Genomic DNA, 24,623 nt, shown 5'->3' with positions numbered 1-24,623 from the left:
CATATGTTTTTCTGTGTTTCTGTAGTTCTCTCACTATTTTCTTTTTTATCAAAGAGTAAAATATCTTAATAACTTCATAGTAAGATCTGATATGTAAGTAAGATTTTCCAGGTTTTTTTTTTTTTTTGTCCGTTTCTCTTCAGAGTGTCATGTTTCTCTATGTTTCTGTAGTTCTCTCACTATTTTCTTTTTTATCACAGAGTAAAATATCTTGCATGCGCTCCAAAATTGATTGCTATCATGATACATGATAGCAAGTATTTTCCAGCATGTTCTCAAAGTCATGGTTATCTTAGAACATAACCCATTTCTCAACTACGAAGTGAGCACTAACTGGTGAGTCCCAGCTGTGTGGTGTCACTGTGCCCATTGATAAGATCTACAGTGATCAGGGTACTATAATCTCCAGTTTCGTGTTTTTGTTTTTGTTTTTTTGTCTTTTTAGGGCCGAATCCATGGCATATGGAGGTTATCAGGCTAGGGGTCCAATTGGAGCTACAGCTGCCTGCCTGCATCACAGCCACAGCAACACTAGATCTGAGCCACATCTGCGACCTACACCACAGCTCACGGCAATGCTGGATCCTTAACCCACTGAGCGAGGCCAGGGATCGAACCCGCAAGCTTGTGGTTCCTAGTCGGGTTCGTTTCCGCTGTGCCATGATGGGAACTCCCAGTTATTTGTTTTATTATCTCATTATCCACCTCGCAAGTAGGATACCTTCTTAACAGGCCCCTTGCTTTCCTTCCTTGGCCAGTTGTCATCATTTTTTAGGTTGGTCACTGTAATACGCCTCTCACAAAGTAAACCCCCTTTCAACTATAACTAGTTTTCACTCGATAATTTTGCATAATCTAAGTGGAAGGTTATGACTTTTTAAATTTACAGGTCTAAATAAGCCACTGAGTGGTTTATTAAGCTATAGCTGTCTTTCAGTTTTGTGTTCTGTTACTTTTAGTTATGATAAACACTGAGAATCAAACTATCCTTCATCAACAGGAATAAGCCATCACAGACTCAGACTTCGCTTGTTAATACTATTCCAAAACCTCATTCCAGAGATGAAATAAGGAATAGCAGCTGTGCTTTTACTGTTCTGCCAGTGGGTAGTTTACTTAGCCTTCGTGTTTGTAAGGGACAGGATGCAGTGACCTTCTCATGTCTGGGCATATTAGAATACGCTCAGAGAAGAATGTGGCGCTTTTCCTTATTTCTGCCCGTATATATAAACATAAATACACGAGACATAACATATATATATATATGCAATATTCAGTGGAAATTTCATATATATATGAATATATATATTCATTTTTTAAAATGGTAACATCTAGTGGTATAAAGTAAGTGGTGTAATGGTAGAATATTATATTATATACTTTATAAACTAAATGAAATTAGTTGCCATGTGATTTAAACTTCTTGGATTTTATTCCCTATGGTGTACCATTGAAATGGGAAAAAGAAAGTCTTCATGTCTTTATTAGTAAACAAATATGTGTGGAAGGACCTGAGACCTTTTTTGGCAATGTTGAGAAAGTTCAATGGAAAAATATATGAACTAAAAGATCGTATTGAGAATTGTACCCGGAAAACAAACCAAAGTCAAAAAATTGACAAAAGCATGAAAGAAGCAACAAGGGCATAAATAGAATTGTTTCAACATTTATCTAAAAGGACTTCTATAATATAGGAGTAGATAAATTATGATATTCAGAGCAGCAATATTCAGTGGAAATTTTGGAAAATTAAGGGACATCGTGTATCTTAAAAGACAGATAAATCAGTAAAAATAAGTTCACATCTAGAAACATAGCCAGGAAATTGTCAAAGATGAGTCCTAAAGAAAATCGCAGAAGGTTTTCTACAAATGAGTTAAAGAATGCCAGAGCCCGTCAGCACAGCAAATGCCAGAAAATAACGCAGTAGTCTCTTCAAAGGACCGAGTGAGGGTACCTAAAATTCTGTCCTCAACAAAAGTAAATTCAGCTGACAGTAAATTAAAAAAAAAAAAAAAAAAAAAAAGAATTCAGGAGTTCCCGTCGTGGCGCAGTGGTTAACGAATCCGACTAGGAACCATTAGGTTGCGGGTTCGGTCCCTGCCCTTGCTCAGTGGGTTAAGGATCTGGCGTTGCCATGAGCTGTGGTGTAGGTTGCAGACGCAGCTCGGATCCCGCGTTGTTGTGGCTCTGGAGCCTGGGAACCTCCATATGCCTCGGGAGCGGCCCAAAGAAATAGCAAAAAAAAAAAAAAAAATTCAGACATATATTGACTAAGAGATTACCATCCACACAGATTTGCGAAAAGAATGAAAAGATAGGTTTTTGAAGAAGAAAAATAACCTGAAAGGGAAAATAAGTTTAGAACTGGTTTTAAAAATACAGTTGACGGTCTACATAAAGGGATGGATTTTAATTAGGTCTTGACACGAAAATATGAACCACAATTTTGGGACTGTAATGAAAAAGAACATGGGGAAAGTGAGAATGTTTCCTGGGCGGTTGTGGACTGCTGAGTCCTTCTTGTGTTTGGGAGAATAGATGTGTGGAATGACTTTAGACCTGAGAAGACTTTTAAATGAAGAGAGAATATAAATAAATCTCAGATGCAGTATTAAGGGAAAATAAATTGTAGAATATGATATTATTACCTACAGGTTTTAAAGGGTAAAACTGCATTGGTTGTTGTCATTGAGACATACGCAGTTACAGCATTAAAACTTAACAACATTGAAACAAAATGGGAAAATACAAAGAGTCAACTCTGTGATATGTTACTCGTTTGAATGATTTGAAAGAAATACTATGAATGTTAAGTTTTTTTTCGTCTTTTGGGAGAATAAATAGGTAATCATTATCTATGTGTGCGATGTTTTTCATAAATTGAAAGGACATAAAAGAAAAGCTGTAAATAATTTAACTCCGCTTTATAACCAAGTGTATGAAAGCAAATATTGGGTCAGATGATAGTTGGTGCTTCACGTTTTATCTTTACGTCAGAGACGGTTGGATGCGAGAGACAGTGGGAGAAAACGATTTTCAGGATTTGGAATGGTTCAAGGAGAAGAAGGCATAACGATATGAAGAGTTTCTTTGGTCCCTGATACCTTATTTAATTGATTGTATAAATGTATGAATGGGGTGGACACATCGGGAGGAGGTCTGTTTTTAGCATATGACCTTGCATGGATTATGAAGAGCTGTCCAGGCTGCTTAGATCTCTGCTTGGCTTCAGGGACAGTGGATGCTTAGTGCTGAGATGACTTGGCAGCTTTGGGTTAAGGAAATCAGGATAGATGATATTCAGAATGCATACTGTTAGAGCAGTTATAAATTTAAGAAATTATCCAAATGTATATGTCATTTTTTTTTTTTTTTTTTTTTTGGTCTTTTTGCCTTTTCCAGGACCATTCCCTCGGCATATGGAGGTTCCCAGGCTAGGGGTCCAGTTGGAGCTGTAGCTGCCAACCTACACCACAGCTCATGGCAATGCCAGATCCTTAACCCACTGAACAAGGCCAGGGATTGAACGTGCAACCTCATGGTTCCTAGTCAGATTCGTTAACCACTGCGCCACGATGGGAACTCCTATGTGTCACTGTTCTTTACCAATAAAAAAAATTATCTGGGAGTTCCTGTTGTGGTGCAGCAGAAACAGGTGCTAGGATCCATGAGGATTTGGGTCCAATGCCTGGCCTCACTCAGTGGATCAAGGATCCAGCGTTGCCATCAGCTGTGGTGTAGGTTGCAGACATGGCTTAGATCCTGCGTTGCTGTGGCTGCGGTGTAGGCCTGCAGCTGTAGCTCTGATTCAACCCCTAGCCTGCGAACTTCCATATGCTGAGAGTGCAGCCCTAAAAAGAAAAAAATGATCTATTTTTCGTTATCGCTATAGTCAAAGAAAACAATCCCAAACGTTTGTGTTTAACACATAAGCATTCCTACCGCCAGCGCTATGCAATCTAGCAGACACTTGCCTAGGAAAGTCCAGAACTACCGCTGTTATTTTCTCAAAGGACCAAGATGGGTTTTCTTGGTCAAGAAATTTAGTGTAAACTCAGTCAAAAGGTAAGAAAGCAAAAAAGACACGTGCATGCCTTCTATGCCCTCTCTCAGTATATCCTATATTGTATTAGTCTCAAAAGTACTGCTTTCACCTGGCCTGTCTCTAGGCAGAATTATGACTTTGACCTTTTTCTTGGTGTCATTTCTGAGAGAGTACCACCTGCCTGTCTGGGCTCCCTCCCTAACCATGTTCAAGTTTTGATCCCTGGCCTCCCTGAGTGGGTTGGGGCTCTGGTGTTGCCGTGAGCTACAGACACAGTTGGGATCCTGCATTTGCTGTGGCTGTGGTATAGGCCAGCAGCTGTGGCTCCGATTTGACCCCTAGCCTGGGAACCTTCATATGCTGCGGGTGTGGCCCTAAAAAGCAAATACATACATACATATAAAAATAAATCCCCAAGGGAATTGCTGTTATGGCTTAATGGTGACAAACCCGACTGTTATCCATGAGGATTCAGATTTGATCCCTGTCTCACTCCGTGGATTAAGGAACTGGCATTGCCGTGAGCTTTGGTGTAGGTCGTAGGTGCAGCTCAGATCCTGCATTGCTGTGGCTGGGGTGTAGGTCCGTAACTCCAGCTCTGATTAGACCGCTAGCCTGGGAACTTCCATATGCCATGGGTTTAGCCCTAAAAAGCAGATAAATAAATCTCCAAAACAGAAGGCATGCTTATTATGGATTGGCTGGGGACCAATTGAATTGTCCTTTCTCATAAAAGAATACCAAACATTCTATATATTAACATTGAATTTATATGGAAAACACCTTTAATCCAGTTTTACAAAGCAATATTTTTCTTTGAAGTTTGCATAAAATGACGTTGCTAGCAAACACAACCTTCAGCCTAGATTGAAGCAGAGAAAAATAATGTATCATATTTGCTTTTGAACCCAAAGGTATTCACAGGTCGTATTTGAATAGTTATTCATCCCAGCTTAGAATGAGCCCAAGCAATGCCCTGCAAAGAGAAGAGTCAGCACCAACTTTTGCCCTCATGAAGAAAAATTACAGTCCGTGATTTCTTTTTTCTTTTTAGGGCTGTATCCACAGCATATGGAGGTTCCCAGGCTAGGGCTGCAATTGGAGCTGCAGCTGCTGGCCTACACCACAGCCACAGAATTGTGGGATTCTTAACCAACTGAGCGATGCCAGGGATCAAACCCCTTCCTTATGGATCCTAATCGGGTTCATTAACCGTTGATGGGAATTCCTCCGTGATTTTTTTTTTTTTTTCTGGCCGTGTCCACGGCATATGGACGTTCCCAGGCAGGGATTGAATCTGAGCTGCAGCTATTGCAAATCTGGATCCTTAACCCACCATGCCACAGCGGGAACTCCTCCATCCCATGATTTTAACATAGTAGACTCTGGCTTTGACAGATATGATATCCAAGATTTCAGCTTTTCACAAGTGTCCCTAGAAGTCTGTTATGTAGTATCTATATTTTGCCATGTTACAAGTTAAAGGTTTTCTAACAAGTCACATGAACACAGGGGTCCCATGAATGGGTGTGAGCCTCCCACCTGCAGACTCACCTCATTTGTGCTGTTGGTGTTCTCTGCCTGCGGCCCACTTGATAATGTTAGAGAGTGGTTGGAGGGAGAGGCCTGTGTGTGGTATGTGTGTAAGTTGTGAGTCAAGTGAGAAAGAAAGCTTTAATAATTTTTTTTAAAATGTGCTGTGAAGGTGTGTACGGCAATATATAACCCTGGATGGAGATGTGTTACAGGAGTTGGGGACAAGTGTGCTCATTCCTGAAGCCAGGGGCAGAGGGAGTTTTAAGAAGAGGGTAGACGAGTTCCTGCTGTGGCACAGTGGGATCAGCAGCATCCTGGGAGCGCTGGGACAGTGTCAATCCCTGGTCCAGCACACTGGGTTAAGGATCGGGCAGCATTGCTGCAGCATGGTGTTGGTAGCAACTGGGGCTCAGATCTGATCCCTGGCCCAGGAACCCCATGTGCCAAAAGAGAAAAAAAGAAAGAGAAAAAAGAAGAAGAGGGTGGAAGTGAAAATGAAGAGTTAACCAATAGTCTTGAAAGCTGAAGAGAGGTCCAATGGCACGCGTTAGTAATTGACAGATTTGAGGATTTTTTTTTTTTTTTTTTTGTCTTTTTGCTATTTCTTTGGGCCACTCCCGCGGCATATGGAGGTTCCCAGGCTAGGGGTCGAATCGGAGCTGTAGCTGCCGGCCTAGGCCAGAGCCACAGCAACGCGGGATCCGAGCCGCGTCTGCGACCTACACCACAGCTCACGGCAACGCCAGATCGTTAACCCACTGAGCAAGGGCAGGGACCGAACCTGCAACCTCATGGTTCCCAGTCGGATTCGTTAACCACTGCACCACGACGGGAACTCCAGATTTGAGGATTTTTAATGGTCTTGGAACAGATCTTCAAGAATTCCAAAGATCTGCTGTGGATCTAAGAGAATGAGTTCAATCACTGTTCTGGGTTACGACCTACCTTTAACCTGGCAGGTTTAAGTGTATTTTAAAATGAGGCATGGGGAGCAGAACTATTTGAAGATGGTTAAGGGTGGCAGCAACATTGATTCTAGACGTGCCATGGTGGTTTTACATGTCAACTTTATTACTTTGAAACTAGCAAAGAACCTTTCTTTAAAAAGTCATTTGCATGCCGACTAAGTACACACAGTTTAGCTGATATAGAAATACTACTCTTAAGTCCAAGGTAGACTTTCTGCCTCTTCTTAAGTATTTCTTGTATCTAAGCCCCTTACGCTTAAGTCGAGGATCAGATGATTCAGTATTACTTAGACTCATTGTAGCAGATCTCGATCTGTTTCTCAAAAGATTCACTTCTCCCTAGTTGATGAACCAGAGAACACAGAGCAGAAAGACCAACTAAGTGAAATAAGAAAAGGGAATTAAAAGGCCATGGATTAACGCTTGAAATCATTATCCTTGTGCCTTTCAGATAAAAATGGGTTTGCCGATCTCATTTATCCACCATATGTACTCACCACATATTCACTTTATGATTATTTTAAATCAGCTCTGCCTAAAGTGGATTCAGTTTTGAATAAATCAATTGGAGCTGGTGAGCTTGTCTTTTGAGCAGTTGTAATGAATTGACAGAACGAAGGGTAGTGGGCACAGTGATGTCTCAGAGGATTCCTAGAGTTCAGGGCTCTTGGCCAACTCGGGAGAGTTACATCAGGTTAATGTGAGCACAGTGTAAAATCCCACTTATTAATGGAAAATGTCGTGAACTCTTTTTAATCACAAAAGCCTTTTGTGCTCTCAGGCGTACTTCCAGGGAACATAAGACAATTGTAAATCTCTCTTCATTTTCTTTGTATAACTAAGAAAAGCAGTTTGAGTCAGGATTCTTGAAAAAAATGAAAACCCTAGTTGCTGTTGTGATAAGCTCAATAAACATTCATTTTTAAGCTGAATTTCAAATGATTGAATTCCTTCATTGCCGTTTCCAAACAGTAACTCATATTACAGAAATGATAGGTGTGTTGATACATTTACAGTATTTTCATGAAAGGAAAGAAAATCCCATTCAATATAATTTCGCTTAAAAGGTGACCAAAAAGGATGAATATTTTCATTCTCATGTGATCCTATGACCTGTACAAACCAAAAAAATATGTGTATAATTATCTAAGACTTTACAGAGTAATAGAAATTTCATGATTGTGATTGTCCCTTGACAAACATAAATCTTAAAGTGTAAGCCAGGCTGTAAGTTTTAAAATAAAATGTGAAATAGAAATGTGTATCATTCTGGGACAGACTCTTTTGCCAACTGGAAACCACGTAATCATTTTCAATAGACGTCTGCAATTATTACCATCATCTTCATCAGTAAATACTACTTTTTTACTGTGTACAAGCGAATACAGTCAATACAGTGTCTCCTTTTAAGGAGTAGACAGAAGAAGGAGAGATGTAAAGTAAGTATAGGTTTAACTATAATTCAAAATGCAGGAGTGCCATAAGGATAACAGATACGTAGTATCAGTGTGTTTTGAAAACAAAAACATACTGTTTTTATTTTTTTCTTCTCTCTCAAAAATTAGTGGTTGTTAAATTTATTTCCTTACAATTGGAATAATTATATGGCATTTTCTCTTCAGTTACGGCCACTAACATCTCTTGACCTTTTACTGTTTTCATTTTTTAAATGATTTTTATTTTGGCCATTATAGTTGGTTGACAGCGTTCCGTCAGTTTTCTGCTGTACAGCGAAGTGACCCAGTCACACATACATACACTTATATATACATTTCTTTTTCTCACGTTATCCTCCCTCAAGCTCCATCACAAGTGACTTAGATATAGTACCCAGGGCTATATGAGTATTCTTTTAAAAGGAGAGTTTACATTTTGTTAGAAAGTGAAGGGAAAGTTCATGAAGAAAGTTTCCTTCTGCAGGAAGAGTGTAGAATTGTGTTGACTGAAGTGGAAGTAGAAGGGGAAAGCCATGTGTATCTGGATTAAGGAGCTTTGGAGATAAAAATCCTAAGAGTTCCACATGAAAAATGAAACTGTGAAACAGTTGGGGAGGGCTGCTGAGCCTTATTTGATGTTGGGGAAAATTCAAGACTTTCAAATAAGGAATGGTTTGAGGAAACCATTCATTTCATTACTAGAGAAATACTAGGTAAGACAAACGTACCTAGTTGGACTTTGAGGAAGTTTGTTGAGAAGCAGTATGAAGAGAAAAGAAGTGGCTCCAGATAAACTGTGGGATAAAAGCCATAGAAATGAGCAGCCCATTGAATGGTGGGGACGCATGAAATGAGAGCTCTGAACGTGGGTGGCCAGGAGAATGATGGATCTGTCCATTGAGACTTCGAGGAAGAATAGGACTGAAGTTTGAAATGACTTTTGGCCATTCCGATGGAGGAGGATGTTGGATATATGAATATAAATAAACCAAGGGTTTGGGGCAGAGGTGAAGGCTGGGAACATGGATTTGGTGTTCATCTCCTCTGAGACAGTATCAAAATTATAGAAATTGTGGAATCACTGAGAAGCTCACCAATGAAGAGAGGCAGGGAAAAAAAAAAAAAAAAAACAACAGCAAAAAAACGGAGTTCCCATTATGGCTCAGTGGTTAACAAACCTAACTAGCATCCAAGAGGACTCGGGTTCGATCCCTGGCCTCGCTCAGTGGGTTAAGGATCTGGTGTTGCCATGAGCTGTGGTGTAGGTCGCAGACACGGCTCAGATCCCGAGTTGCTGTGGTTCTGGTATAGGCCAGCGGCCACAGCTCCGATTAGACCCCTAGCCTGGGAACCTCCATATGCCACTGGTGTGGCCCTAAAAGACAAAAAAGAAAAAAAAAAAAAAAGAAATAAGAGGGTAGGTAGAGGAAGGAATCTGAAGGGGAAACTAACAATTGGGTTTATGCAGAAAGAGGACATGAAGAAGGTGAGAGGCAGAGACACCCAAGAGAATTAAACAGTCTGCAGCAGAGTCAGCAAAGGCTTTTTCTAAAAGGCCAGATGGTATTCTATGGTGAGCCATATGGCTTCTGTGCCAACTACTCAGCTCTGCCATGGTAGCCCCAAAGCAGCCAGAGACAAAATCAGGACTGGGGTGGAATAAAACTTTATTTACAAAAGCAGATGGCAAGGCCCACAGGCCTTTGTGTGCCCATCCCTGAAATCAAGGGGAGTGTGGAGGAGTAGAGATTTAAGAAGAGGCCAGAGTGGGAGTTCCCGTTGTGGTGCAGCAGAATCGAATCTGACTAGGAACCATGAGGTTGCAGGTTCAATCCCTGGCCTCACTCAGGGGGTTAAGGTTCCAGTATTGCCCTGAGCTGTGGTGTAGGTCGCAGATGTGGCTTGGATCCAGCGTTGCTGTGGCTGTGGTGTAGGCCAGCAGTGACAGCTCTGATTAGACCCCTAGCCTGGGAACCTCCGTATGCTGTGGGTGCGGCTCTAAAAATAAGACAAAAGACAAAAATAAAAGAAAAAGAAAAAAAGAAAAGAGGCCAGAGTGATGATAAAGAGAGCTAACAGTCTTGAAAGCTGCCCAGAGGTCCAAGGTCCAATGGCATTGTCAGTAAGAAAGGGACCTTGCCCTAGGGAATTAAAAGAACATTATGAGGTTATTTCTTAATCGAATGGGAACAGAAGCCATTACACTGTCAAGTGTGCAAATAGGAATGGGGAAAAAAATGAATAAAATGCATATTTTATCTACAGGATACCAGTACCCCAGGATTTATTTACATAATGGATTGAATTTTTAAATCTTCTATGGGGGGGTTATATAGACAAGCCCAGTTGCTAGGTAGAGGCATACAGTCTATTAGCAGCAACAAAAGTAAAGAGAGTAAAAGACAGCATAGTGGAGACATCAGTAAGTAGAAGGGGACCCAGAGGAGCCGGTTCTGATCTTGCAGTTCACCATCCTTTGAGTCAAGCTTTATCGACTCAGAAATGGTTCTCTCATCGTCTTTCTGGATATGCTAGGAAAATCAAATGTATATTTGAGGAATTGGTATTCTGAGACCATCCGAGGTCAGAATATCAGTTGTACAAAGACTTTATGAAGAGTGTGCTTCCAAGCCCTTCAGGTAATAAAGTCCTAAGTTTTAAGTAGGTGACCAAAAAGAGAAACACTGGTGTGGTTTGTAGGAACTATTAGTATTAACACAGCTGATGATTTTCGTGCATGTATCTCTATCTAGATCTCCCCCTGTGCACCTATAGCCAGGGTGGTCCTTATCAAATGACATAATTCAGGTCATGTCATTCTTTTGCTTAAACCATTCCAATGGCTTCCTCTCCCACCCAGAACAAAGCTCAAAATCTAAGAGTTCCCATTGTGGCTCAGCGGTAACGAACCCAATAGCATCCATGGGGAAGTGGGTTCGATCCCTGGCCCTGCTCAGTGGGTTAAGGATCCAGCGTTGCTGTGAGCTGTAGTGTAGGTCACAGACACAGCTTAGATCTGGTGTTGCTGTGGCTATGGCAAAGGCTGGCAGCTTCCTCTCTGATTCAACCCCTAGCCTGGGAACTTGAACTTCCATATGCCGTGGGTATGGCCCTAAAAAAAAATATAGATAGATAGATAGATAGATAGATAGATAGATAGATAGATAGATATAGATAGATAGATATAGATTTGACCCCTGGCCTGGGAACTCCATATGCTGTGGGTGCAGCCCTAAAAAGATAAACACACACACACACACACACACACACACCCTTCCATTGGCCATCGGGGCCTTCCTGCACCCCCTCCTCTGTCTGGCCTCATGCACTTTGTGCTCTGTTTCTCAGCTCCAGCTGTAAACTCTTTGCAGATCCTCAGTCATTTAAAACTTGCTCCCACCTCAGAGATTTGTACCTGTTGTTTGCTCTGCCTGGGCTGCTCCACCCCCAGGAATCCCAAAATAAACCACAACCTCCCTCAACTCCTCCAGGTCCTAGATCAGATGTCATCTTCTCCTGAGACCCCCTGGCCACCCTCTCTAAAACTGTCCCTTGCCTCAGTGGCCCCTAGCTTCCCTTCCCTGCTTTATTTTCTGACAGAGGACGTGGTTTCGCATTTGTTTGTTTTTATTATCTGTTGCCCCTCATTGTGAAAGCAGGAATATTTATCTACCTATTCTCTGCTTTCTTTCCAACACTTTGAAGAGAGCCTAGAGCCTCTGAGGTCCCCACTACGTATGTGTTGACTGAATACAGATCTTCCTTAACTTACGATGGGGTGACATCTCAACAAACCCACCAAAAGTCGAAGCTCTCTTAAGTCGAAAACAGACCTTACCTATTGAACATCAGAGCTTAGCCTTGCCTCCCTGAAATGTGCTCAGAGAACTTCCATGAGTCTGCTGTTGGGAAGAACCATCTAACACAAAGCCTCCTTTATAATAAAGGGTTGAATATCTCATGTAATTTATGGAATACAGTTCTGAAAGTACAAAGATGGTTGTAAATATGTCAGTTGTTAACAGTTGTGATTGGGTGTCTGCTAGGAGCTGGGGCTCACTGCCCTGTTCAGCATCATGAGAGAGTGTGGTAGGGCCTATCACTAGCCCAGAAAAGAGCAAAAGTCAAAATTTTAAGTACAGTTTCTTTCTTTTTGGTCTTTAGGGCTGCACCTGCAGCATATGGAAGTTCCCAGGCTAGGGGTTGAATCAGAGATACAGCTGCTGGCCTACACCACAGATACTGCAACTCAGGATCTGAGCCATGTCTATGACCTACACCACAGCTCATGGCAACCCTGGGTCCTTAACCCACTGAGCAAGGCCAGGGATCAAACCCGCATCCTCATGGATACTAGTCAGGCTCATTTTCACTGAACCACAATGGGAATTCTGAGTACAGTTTCTCATGAATGTGTATCACTTTCATTCTGTTGGTAAGTTAAAAAATCTTAGGTCATACCATTTTAAGCCTGAGAAAGTTTGTATTAAGAGAAGTAGCGGGGGAGTTCTCTGATGGCCTAGCGGGTTGAGGCTCCTGCGTTCTCACCGCTGTGGCTCTGGTTGCTGCTGTGCGGCATAGGTTCAATCCCTGGCCCAGGAATTCCCACATACTGCCTGTGTGGCAAAAAAGAAAAAAAAAAAAAAAAAAAGAGAAGTAGCGGTTTTATGTATTATCCAACATGTGTTCTGTAGAGGTGTTTTCAGTTTGGGTCCATTTAAAAAGAAACCTCCTCATTTGAAAAAGTCCAAGAGAAAATGGGGGATTTGTGAATAGAATTGTATAAGGGATGGGAGTTCCCATCGTGGCGCAGTGGTTAACGAATCTGACTAGGAACCATGAGGTTGCAGGTATGATCCCTGGTCTTGCTCAGTGGGTTAACAATCCGGCGTTGCCATGAGCTGTGGTGTAGGTTGCAGACATGGCTCGGATCCCGCGTTGCTATGGCTCTGGTGTAGGCTGGTGGCTGCAGCTCCGATTGGATCCCTAGCCTGGGAACCTCCATGTGCCGTGGGAGTGGCCCCAGAAAAGGCAAAAAGACAAAAAAAAAAAAAAAAAAAAAGAATTGTATAAGGGATGGTTGAAGTCAGCTTACTGTCAGAATCAAACAGAATGATGATTGGCTGCTAAGAGCCAGGCAGGGTACTAAATGCTTTGCACGTCTGATTTCATTGACTCCTCACAGCATCGATGGCAGGGAAAGAAACTGTGGGGTTCGTGGTGGGAAATCAGTTGCTCGAGGTCAGATGGCTGCAAGTGACAAGTGGCAGGGCCAAAAGTCACACCCATGTTCTCTGAAGCCAGATCCGAGTTTTCTAAAAACAGTGCCCTTTCTTGAGTGGTTCTTACGTAGAAGGCGCTGCAGGAGGACGCTTCTACTCAGTGATGCTGGGAATTCTTCCCCCCATGCATTCATTTTCCATTTCCACACCTCCCGCCTCGTTTTCCCACTGCCCTTATTTCTAGTACAAAACAGTGACCCTCCTGGAAACCAGGGTTTCTCTAACTGGGACACGCTTCAGCCTTGGCAGGGTGAGCAATGAGGGCAGCTGTAGGCAGTAGGCAGCCTGACAGTGGCCGACAGGGAACGAGAGAGGCTGGAAGCACTGCAGCCGCTGCCCATCCCCGTGCCTCACACCCCTTCCATCTGCATGCCTCCCTTTCCCCTCCAGCCCTGGCATAGCGGGTGGGTAAGGGGATCGGATAATTCCTTCTGATTCAGAAACGTGAGTCTGTGAGTGTCCATGTATATTCAAAGTGTATTGTCTTGTACACGTTAAATATGGTGACTTATGGAAAAACTTCCTCTAAGAATAGCTGAATGGGGAGTTCCCCTTGTGGTGCAGCAGAAATGAATTGGACTAGTATCCATGAGGATGCAAGTTCCATCCCTGGCCTCCCTCAGTGGGTTGAGGATGCGGGGTTGCAGTGAGCTGTGGTGTAGGTCACAGACACAGCTCGGATCCCGGTGTAGGCTGGCAGCTGTAGCTCCCATTCAGCCGCTAGCCTGGGAACTTCCATATGCCACGTATGGAGCCCTAAAAAGAAAAAAAAAAAAAGAATAGCTAAATGGGCCATTTCATTCTCAGAAAGTTGGAAGAGCAAGAAGCGCAGTTAGGCTTAGATGGGGGAGGTGAGAATGGACACCGATGCCATTCCATCTGTCATTCCACTCTTAGGCGAGGGGAAGGGCGAAGTTGAAATGTCTCATGAGTTCTTTAAAAAAGCAAATAGAGGAACCAAAGCTTTGAGTAGCCATGCACCTGAAGGTCTGCCCGTATGAGGCTCCCATGAACTATGAACTTGGGTAAAAAAGCTTTGTTCACCAGAGCAGTAATGCCAACGACTGGCCCCTTCCCATAAAAGCCCACTTGAGGCACAGTCAAGGATCAGTGAAGACGCTTCTAAAGACAAAACAGCTGTCGATATGTTTTATGTATTTGGGATTAAGGAGTAAATAATGCAAAGTAATACGTGGCATTTCTTCTCCTTTATTGTATGAGTAGCCCACTTAAATTCATGCCACTTGAGGCCAGGTTCCCTCTTGGGAGGAGGATAGAAAGGATTGTGATGGACTGACTATAATTGCAATAGAAGTCTGTCCATGTCATTGCCAGGAACTCGCTGGAAGGAACTGGGAGAGCAGCAGACTACACTGATTTGGTATTGCTGCGTAACAAATGTAGTAGATTAAGATCGCAACTATTAGGAGTTCCCATTGTGGCCCAGAGGAAACAAACTCAACTAGTATCCATGAGGACGAGGGTTTGATCCCTGGCCTCGCTGAGTGGCTTGGGGATCCTGAGTTGCTGTGGCTGTGGCATAGGCCAGCAGCCAATTCAACCCCTAGCCTGGGAACTTTCATACGCCTCAGGTGGGGCCCTAAAAAGCAGAAAAAAAAAAAAATGACAACGATTTTTTTTGTTCGCAGTGCTGTGAGTGATAAATTTGGAATGGGTTTAGCTGGGCAAGTTCTCATGCTAGTCACTCCTATGAATGCGGTCATCTGCTGGCCAGAAGGTATCCAGTCAGTCTACAATGACTTCAGGTCATCTAGCCAAGTCCAGAGTCACTCTGGGAAGGAGCCACATGAGAGCATGGAACAGGGAGACAAGATTTATGGAGGTGATATTTACAGGAACAGTTGACCATAGGCGGTGTTTGAGAGAATACATTGGATCATTTTCAGATGTTGGGGTTCTGCAGTTAAGGCCCCAGATTTTGCAACCTAGCGTGAAGCTCACACAGTCTTCCCAGTCTCTCTAACCTCAGAATGACACTTCCACCAGCAGTGCACTGGAGTACCCACAACTGCCTGATCCCTTTTTCACGTAGGAGGAACCAAGTCTCAAATATAAATTCTTTCCAGGTGCTTACAGATCACCTGCAGCTTAGTTTTATTTAATTTTTTTTTTTTTGGTCTTTTTTTTAGGGCCACACCCATAGCATATGGAAGTTCCCAAGCTAGGGATTGAATCCGAGCTGAAGCTGCCAGCCTACACCACAGCCACAGCAATGCCAGATCCGAGCCTCCACTGCTGCCTGCACCACAGCTCACGGCAACATCAGATCCTTAACACAATGAGCGAGGCCAGGGATCGAACCCGCATCGTCCCATGAAGAAGGGAACTTCATCGTGGAACACATAACTAATTGTGTTCATTACCACTGAGCCATGACGGGAACTCTACCTGCTGCTTTCCCTCTGAGGGAAGTAGGGATGTTTGGGGTTCTGGTGCCCAGGGAGTTTTTCCATTTTCTCTGCCCCGGGCACCTTGGAGAATTGGTGTTCCCTAAATTTAGAGCTGTGAAGCGCAAAGACTAATGGAGGTTAACTAGGGTAGATGTCCTTACCACACATTTAATAAAAATAGAGTAGAATTATGCAAGTATGTAGATAAGCTAATCATCTGACCTAATCAGCAATGCAGATTTTTAAAAGCCTTTCTAATTACTTCCTCGACTTGGCTGAAGGTATGGGTAAAAAGAGTTTCTCAGCATGATGGCAGCAGATGTATTTCATAATATTTATTGAAAATATTGGAAAGAAATCCTCAATTATAATGTTCCTAAAAAGTACATCAGAAAAGATATCATATTTAACATATTTTAAACTTTCATTAAGATATAAACATAACATAATTCGGATGATCAACTCTCACATCAGTTTTAGGGAATCTTTCAGACAGCTAGACTTTAACTTGCAGAGCCAAATTGCTCATAGATTAACTACTGTCTCTCTCTTCCCTTTTTATTTTTGTCTTTTTAGGGTCGCACCTACAGCGTATGGAGGTTCCCAGGCTACGGGTCAAATTGGAGCCGTAGCCACCGGCCTACACCACAGCCACAGGAATGTCAGATCCGAGCCACCTCTGCAACCTGCACCACAGCTCACGGCAGCGCTGGATCCTTAACCCACTGAGCAAGGCCAGGGATCGAACCTGTATTCTCATGGATGCCATTCAGATTCGTTTCTGCTGAGCCATGATGGGAACTCCTGCCTCTCTCTTCCTTGAGTTCTATTATTTATCTATGAGAGCTCTAGTTGTCTTGGTCAAAATGAGGCCACCAGAATGTTCTCTTTACTTGGGCTGTTTGTTCATTTGGTATCTCGGCAAGGGCATCTTAGTGCAATGATGTTTTAAGAACTTTCAGTGTTACATCATTGATGTTTTCAGGTGTATATGTACCACCACACAATGCGTGATGTGGAAGCCTAGGTAGGTCTGATCCTCATTTTCATAGTTGAATGTGACCAGTTGTGAACAACTGGTAAATGAATCCTTTTATACCAGGATTGCCCCAGAGGAAACTTTGTGTGAATTCCTGGTCAAAATGCCTGTATCATCTTTGTATCCTGGGCTCCCTGAGTGTAGATTGTTCATCTTTACCTTCCATTCTGTGAGCTGCTCAGTGTCTTTCCAGGACATTCATGTAATAGAAGTTAGTCTGACGCAGTTTCGGTTGCCTATAGCCTAAATAAATCCTAAAGGATTTGATGCCTTCAGTGCCCTTGGAATGACTGACTGCTTAAGTAGCTCTCTGCTATTGAAGGGTTGTGGACCTGGTTACTTTTCCTCTGCCAAAGGTGTCTCCAGCATCCTTCTCCTAAGGAATCGTCACGATCAGATGGGAGCAGTCTTTGTTCCCACCAAATGGTACAGAGACAACATTCAAGAACTCTTAATGAGCATCACTGCATCATTCCTGGTATTTGAGAAAGTGAATGCTGAATCAGTGGGAGCCGTGAGTGCTGAGGCACGTGACAGTGTCTTGTGCTATTTGAAGATGGAACCGAAAAGTACAGATAATCCATCGTGTGATTTCGTTTCTTTCCTGGTGACTTTGAAACGAGAACATAGTTAATTGCAATAGAAAGCCATCAGATCGAACACCTTTATATCCAGACGCTTAAACCTCTGGGTCATTTTCTCAGCCTGCTATTGACACTTGTTGAGGGGCCCCGACTCTCCTGTATATTGTAGGATGCCTAGCAGCATCCTTGGCTTCTGCCTGCGAGATGCTGTAGCAAGTCCCTCCCCTCAAGTTATAGCAAATCAGTGTGTCTGTAGACATTGTCAAAGGTGCCTTGAGTAGGCAGATTTGTTATTAGCAAAGGGCCACTGCTTTAGGTTAGTTTCATTATTTTCTCTTTCCTTTAACCAACATTGGTGAAGCATTTCCATTATGCAAAGCATACTTGATATGTTTATACTTACAGGCAGCATGTATGTTAAGTACATGAGCACACTAGGTTCAACAGATTTAAGTTGCAAATTTAGTTAGAAATATGTCCAGACTCTCAAGGTATGATTTTGTTTTGTTTAGGATTTTTTTTTTTTTTTTTTTGCTTTTTAGAGCCGCACCTGTGATATATGGAGAGTTCCAGGCTGCAGGTCGCATCAGAGCTGTAGCCGCTGGCCTATACCAGAGCCACAGCAACGCAGAATTCGAGCTGTGTCTGCAACCTACACCACAGCTCATGGCAACACCGGAACCTTAACCCACTGAGCGAGGCCAAGGATCAAACCTGCAACCTCATGGTTCCTAGTTGGGTTCGTTTCTGCTGCGCCACAACGGCAACGCCTGGTTTTTCTATTCATAATGTAAATGTTAGGTCGAATCATAACAAATCGTCTTTTGTGCGTTAAAAAAATACCAGCGTTTCCCTGTGGCTCTACCTAAGGTACAATGAACAGTAACAAAACAAACAAACAAAAAAGACTGGAGAAAAATGTGAAATTGTAAGTGGACCCAAATGTCACTGAAACCATGATTTTAAGTGCATTATGCTTTTCTTTGCAACTAGTGGTGGTTTTAGAAATCTTTTGTAGGCAGCTTTGAAGAGCAGAAATCTGGTTGGAGCTGGCCGGGAGTTGAAGTCATGTATTTTAGCAATGCCATTATGTAGCTAGTGCTATACTTTGAATTGAGAAGGTGTGCATCTTGGCTTGAGGTGTGTGGGCTGATGGAAGTCCTAGGTGGTGGTGGCTGAAGCTGTTCCTGAGGAGAAGAAAGTGGAAGTGAAGTCTATTTGTTGAAAAGTATGCATGAATGTATTAAATGTTGATGTAATCCTCTCATTTGAAAGAATCCCATGGTCCTGATGCCCGGAGGTCAGGACCCCAGGCTGTTTCTGGCTTTAGCAAGTTTGGGGCGGGAGGAGATGCTTATCTGAAATGCCTTTTTGGAAAATGAGATTAGGATAGAGATGAAGGGTGCTTTCTTTTTTTTTTATTACTCAATGAATTTATTACATTTATAGTTGTACAATGATCATCACAATCCAGTTTTATAGTCTTTCCATCCCACATCCCCAGCGCATCCCCCCCACCCCCCACACTGTCTCCTTTGGAAATCATAAGTTTTTCAAAGTCTGCGAGTCAGTATCTGTTCTGCAAAGAAGTTCATTCTGTCCTTTTTTCAGATGTCACATGTAAGTGATAGCATTTGATGTTGGTGTCTCGTTATCAGACTGACTTCACTTAGTGTGGTCATTTCTAAGTCCATCCATGTTGCTAAAAATGCTGTTACTTTTAATGGCTGAGTAGTATTCCATTGTGTATATGTACCACATCTTCTTGATCCGCTCCTCTGTCGATGGACATTTAGGTTGTTTCCATGTCTTGGCTATTGCAGATAGTGCTGCAATGAACATTGGAGGACATGTGTTTTCTCGAGTTGTGGTTTTCTCTGGATAGATGCCCAGGAGTGAGATTGCTGGATCAGAAGCACTTTCTAGCACATATAAACACGTTAAAAATGCTGCTACTTCTGTCATTTTCCTGCACTCAGATCTCCACTTAGAGCAGTAATGAACTGCAAGACAGTCATTCACTCGAGTATGAAAAATACGTAAACCTTTATGTGAGCCTTGTAAACCTTGCTCTTCTTTCAGCTTCTGATGAGAGCTATAAGCAAAGAAACCCTCCTCTCCCTCCGGCTCTCCACCTTTCAGGGAAAGTGCTGATGTGCAGTGAAGTGGCCAGAACTCTGGCAGCAGAAGCAAGAAGAAGCCAGAGGGTGAATCAGTAACTCATGAGCGACTTAATCAGCTTCTGACCACTCAGAAGCACGTAATCTGGTGGATGGGATGATTTCTGTTCTGTAATGATCCCCTGAAACTGCCGAGAGCTCTGTGGAGCTTTTGTACATCAGGTGAACCAGGGAAAAGCATCAGTGCGTGCTCAGCCCATAAAATCCGTCGCTTTCGCTAATTCCTGGGATTTCTAGAGAATTCCATGTGTGTGATATACACAGAAGAGACAGTCCATGCTTGATGTTGGTCCAGGACAAGGGTAATTTTCTGCACACTAATTTTAATTCGTTATATATGCCTTTTTTTCCCAGCACAAATGGACCCCCGAGGCCTATCTCCCAGACAAAGTAAAAGTGACAGTGATGATGATGACCTGCCAAATGTGACCTTAGATAGCGTTAATGAAACTGGATCTACGGCCCTTTCCATAGCCAGAGCAGTACAAGAGTAAGTATCACATTCTCAGGATGCAATAAGAATTGCCAAGGTGTTCAATGGATAATGGAAACAACACCATCTCCTGTTCCCCAGACATGTCATTCTAGCTCTGAGTGGGCACACGTGTCAGCAGCCTCTTTCCACTCAGCCTTGTGTTCTTTGGGAGGAGATGAGAGGAAACGTGGAGTATTTTCCGAAGCTGAATATTGGTGTTTTGAATAGAGATGAGACTTCTTCCTTAATACGTTCTGCCCCTTCTCCTTAACTCTGAAAAAATATGTATTGTTCTTTTTCAATGTCACTCTCCAGTGATCACATCATGCTCATTATTTGTATAGAGGAGTCAAGAGCAATAAAATATGACAAACATTATTATCTTGGGTTGGTAGGAAAGTACTAAATCGCTTTTTTGAAATTTTATGTTTGGAAGGTAACATGTCACTCCTTTGAAAAATTCAAATCCTATGCAATTGGATCTTTTCGCCTTTAACTATAACACAGGTTTAGATTTTAGCTCTTGTTTATTAAAAAAAATTAGCTGCTTTTTCATCATTGTTAATTCTGTATCTAGAATTGAACCTTTAACTAGTCCCTGTAAATCTTTTCTCTAGCATAATTTTTAATAATGTAATCTTGAAAGAAGAGGATTTAAATTAAGCCACTGGAGTTCCCGTTGCAGCTCAGCAGGAACAAGCCCAAATAGTACCCATAAGGATGAGGCTTTGATCCCCAGTCTTGCTCAGTGGGTTAAGGATCCGGCATTGCTGTGGCTATGGTACAGGCCGGCAGCTGTAGCTCTGATTTCACCCCTAGCCTGGGAACTTCCATATGCCGAGGGTGTAGCCCTAAAAAGCAAAAAAAGAAAAGGCCACTGTTCACTGTTACTGCTGACACACAACTTAACACTTTATTTAAAATGATCTTAGTAACCTCCCATATGTTAATTCCTTTTTCCCAAATAAAGACAAAATATTTACTCTTTTTCATGCATTAGGCCATGAAATTTTTTTAAAAAAAATTAAGGCATTTTCGAATTTAAAGCTTGTGTGTGTGTGTGTGTAAAATGAATAATAGATCTTTATGTTATATAGTTAATATGTATATTATGTATTTACGTATGTATGTCTATGTATATAAACAAAGATATATATTAGAGGAAACAGGATATAGAGAATGTAATGAAGTATGCAGTCAGAAAGATTTGGATTCAAAATCACATTCAGGTTCTCCATAGCCATGTGACATGTAGCCGGTCAGCTACCCACTCAGATGTTTCTTCGTCTGTAGCAAGAAAGAATACGTCCTTACAGGACCTTTGGGAGGGCGTGACACAGTTACCAGGCGTGAAAAGTGAATTGCAAAGGTCTGACAGATGGAAGCCTCGAGGAAGGGTGAAATTATATTATTATTAGTGGGAGCAATAACAGTAATAGTGTGTAGTCTAAGTACACAGCAACTAGGAAGTATAATATTACAAGGGTCTCTGCTAATTTTGCAAATGAAGACAGACGAACGGAGAAGTTCAATGACTTGTCCAAAGTCATATAATAAGTGGTGACAAGACCACGTTTAGGATTTCAAACTCCCCAAACAGATCTTTTTCTAAGAGTGCCTGTAATGTCTATTACCAATCATATTCTTCCACCCGAACATATATAAGACACTTTTTTCTGGGAGCTCCCGTCATGGCTCAGCGGTTAATGAACCTGAATAGTATCTATGCGGACATGGGCTCGATCTCTGGCCTCGCTCAGTGGGTTAAGGATCCAGCATTGCTGTGAGCTGTGGGGTAGGACACAGACAAGGCACGGATCCCGAGTTGCTGTGGCTGTGGCTGTGATGTAGGTCAGCAGCTGTAGCTCTAATTCGACCCCTAGCCTGGAAACTTCCATATGCTGTGGGTGCAGCCCCCAAGAGACACAAAAAGAAAAACAAAAAAAAAAAAACCAAACTCCCCCCCCCCCAAAAAAAAACCACGTTTTCTCTCATTTGTTCAAATATCTGGTTGTGGTAACTTAGTTTCTCCAAAGCCAATGTTAAACTGAGGCATTAAATCAGAGGGGTGGCTGAGATCGTATTTAAGTGCTGGCAATGCCGCTTGCCTTATCCCCAATTCAGTGACAGCACAGCGATTGTGGTTTTGTGGGAGCTAAATCTTAAGATCAAGGATTCCATGTTCTCAGCTTTAAATTAGACTAAATAATGATATGGTTCAATTCTGAAATGAATCATAAGTTCTACAGACATTTTAATCATTTTGTTTTCCTAGTCATTATATATATAACCTGTATATGTGTTATAGTTTTATCTGTTTCTCTTATTTCAAACTATAAAGTTTGACCCTGTGATTATTAAAATCTAGGTGATGCTTACTCCATTTTGAGCTTCTAGAGCAAATCATGGTATTAACGTCTTAAATATAACCATTTTGTGTGCTGTTAATATAATGTGCTTATAACATGAGTATATTTTAAGGTGAATCTTTAAATAGCAGCCTCAAAAACTGGAGCTTCATTTTCAACATAACCTCTCCGATATGCTTTGTTGAAAACATTTGTAAGCCACAATATTTTGTTCTCACTGTGCATATGCCTGCCTTTATTACTGTTACAAAAATTGCATGTGTATCTAGGGAAATGCCAGATTCATTATTCATGTGAGTGTTTTCATTAAACGATTAGTAAAGAATACTGAGCTGTCACTTGGGAAGCCCAGGAATGCCAGGACCCATCAATAGTTAATTAACCATCATTCAAGAAGGAGCATGTGGAGTTCCCATTGTGGCGCAGCGGAAATAAATCCAGTTAGTATCCAGGAGGATGCGGGTTCGATCCCTGGCCTCACTCGGGGGTTGGGTATCCAGCATTGCCGTGAACTGTGGTGGTAGGTCAAAGACATGGGCTTGGATCCCAAGTGGCTGTGGCTGTGGCTGTGATGTAGGTTGGCAGCTATAGCTCTGATTCGACCCCTAGCCTGGGAACTTCCATAAACCACAGGTGTGGCCCTAAAAACCAAAAAAAAAAAAAAAAAAAAAGGGAGTATGTGTGTGTAAACACTGAGAAGAGCTAAAATACTATTAGATGAATCGAAAAAAAATCTTCTACAGAGATCTCTTAATTATAGGTACATTCCAAAACTTAAAATAATGTACTGAGGAAAATTTTATTCTGGGGTAAATAATACATAGTCCTTGTTAAAGAGTTTATTTTAAAAATCTATACTTAGGTTTACCTGAAGTTCACTTTCAAGTGAACATGTCTTGCTCTTTTCTTAATTTCTCTTTGATTTTTTTAATGCATATCTCTGTTTCACTATGAATTTCTCTTCCTTTTCTTTTTGCCTTTGGGTCTTGATGCTTTCTGTTAACTCAAAAGCTGCCAAACCAACAAAAACCATTCTAGGATTCTATGATCAATAAAATACTGCATCAGGAAGTTCCCATTGTGGCTCAGTGGTAATGAACCTGACTAGTATCCATGAAGATCGCGGGTTCAACCCCCAGACTCCCTCAGTAGGTTAACCTACTAAGGATCACTCAGTAGGTTAAAGCATTGCTGTGAGCTGGGGAGTAGGTCACAGATGCAACTCGGATCCTGCATTGCTGTGGCTGTGACAGGCTGGTGGCTACAGCTGTGCTTCGACCCTTAGCCTAGAAACCTCCATATGCTGCAGATGTGTCCCTAAAAAATATAAGTAAAATAAAATAATGTATCAGATAATAAGAGGATAGACCATCATCTTGGCATGTACAAGATGCAAGGGTTTCTAAAGACATCTGTGGATCTGTTGCTGGCACTTGCAGACCTTTCCTAAGAGGTGACAAGGATGTCTACAAGTAGAGAGGTGATGAGATCAGGTTCATATGTGCAGTACAGGAGGCACATTTTAAAAGCCCTGTGCAACCAATATGCTGTGGTCTCTCCAATTGAAGCCATGGTTTAGGAAGGGTTCAAAGGCTGGCCTTTTGTCTCATGGGCCACCAGTGCAGGGTCCTGGAAGAGAAGGAAGAAGATAACACAGGAGGGGATTAGGGAAGTCTGATGCTGGAGAGGAACAGAACTGGCCTCGTGCGAGGCCAGCCCTTCCAACAAGATGCTCATCCTCAGGTGAATGTCTCCAACTCCATCTCTTCTTTGTCTCCTTTCCCATTCGGGCTCATAACTTTGCTTCATGCAATCGTCATAGCTTGAATTTTTAATTTGGTGGCTTTTAAAATGACATTAATCTAGTTACATAGCATAAACTTTCATATGCTAATAAATGTTTTCTAAATACTGGCTATTATGCATTTTGCTGGAATTTAAAATGAACCTTTATTCAGTCTTCCATTTAAAAAGTTTTCCTTCGGTTTAAAATGCGGAAGTTGCTAGTCAACATTGCATCCTCCTCAAATGTATTTAGATAATCTTGTCCTTAAATAAGAGAGAGAACGCTGCTTGGTGGCTAGAGCAGCAACCTACGTTCTCCTTGATTTAAATAGATTTTTGAAGTGAGGCTCTTGAAATATGCTTGGCCCAATCATTTCAACTGTTTTTGTTGATTCCCTCACTTTCCCATTTATCAGCTCAGTGTCAGTGAATGCAGATCAGTGGAAAGAACCAACTTTGGAGAAGTCCACAGACAAACTCTTCCGTTCTTGTGTTTCAACTTGTAGAGAC

At 42.1% G+C, this 24,623-nt stretch overlaps 1 protein-coding gene and 1 long non-coding RNA gene across 2 annotated transcripts in view; one reads left to right on the top strand and one right to left on the bottom strand.

The window, feature by feature from the left end:
* Positions 1-24,623, top strand: part of KLF12 (KLF transcription factor 12) — a gene marked incomplete at its 5' end in the record, with an annotated part of 266,031 nt that overhangs the window by 117,970 nt on the left and 123,438 nt on the right. The window contains 1 exon segment of the mRNA NM_001134347.2: positions 19,839-19,974. Within this exon segment, the coding sequence (NP_001127819.1) occupies positions 19,839-19,974 (136 nt within the window).
* LOC146398624 (uncharacterized) overlaps positions 1-24,623 on the bottom strand; it is a 286,081-nt gene that overhangs the window by 228,584 nt on the left and 32,874 nt on the right. The gene's annotated exons all lie outside the window — the stretch shown is intronic.

This window comes from Sus scrofa, chromosome 11, assembly GCF_054392235.1.
Source record: "Sus scrofa isolate SSC_HxYL_T2T_F1_AM1 chromosome 11, Sscrofa_HxYL_maternal_Yorkshire_Landrace_v2.0, whole genome shotgun sequence".
NCBI classification, from domain to species: Eukaryota; Metazoa; Chordata; class Mammalia; order Artiodactyla; family Suidae; genus Sus; species Sus scrofa.
Note: the sequence above shows the minus strand (reverse complement) of the source record. Positions and strands in the feature narration are given on the sequence as shown.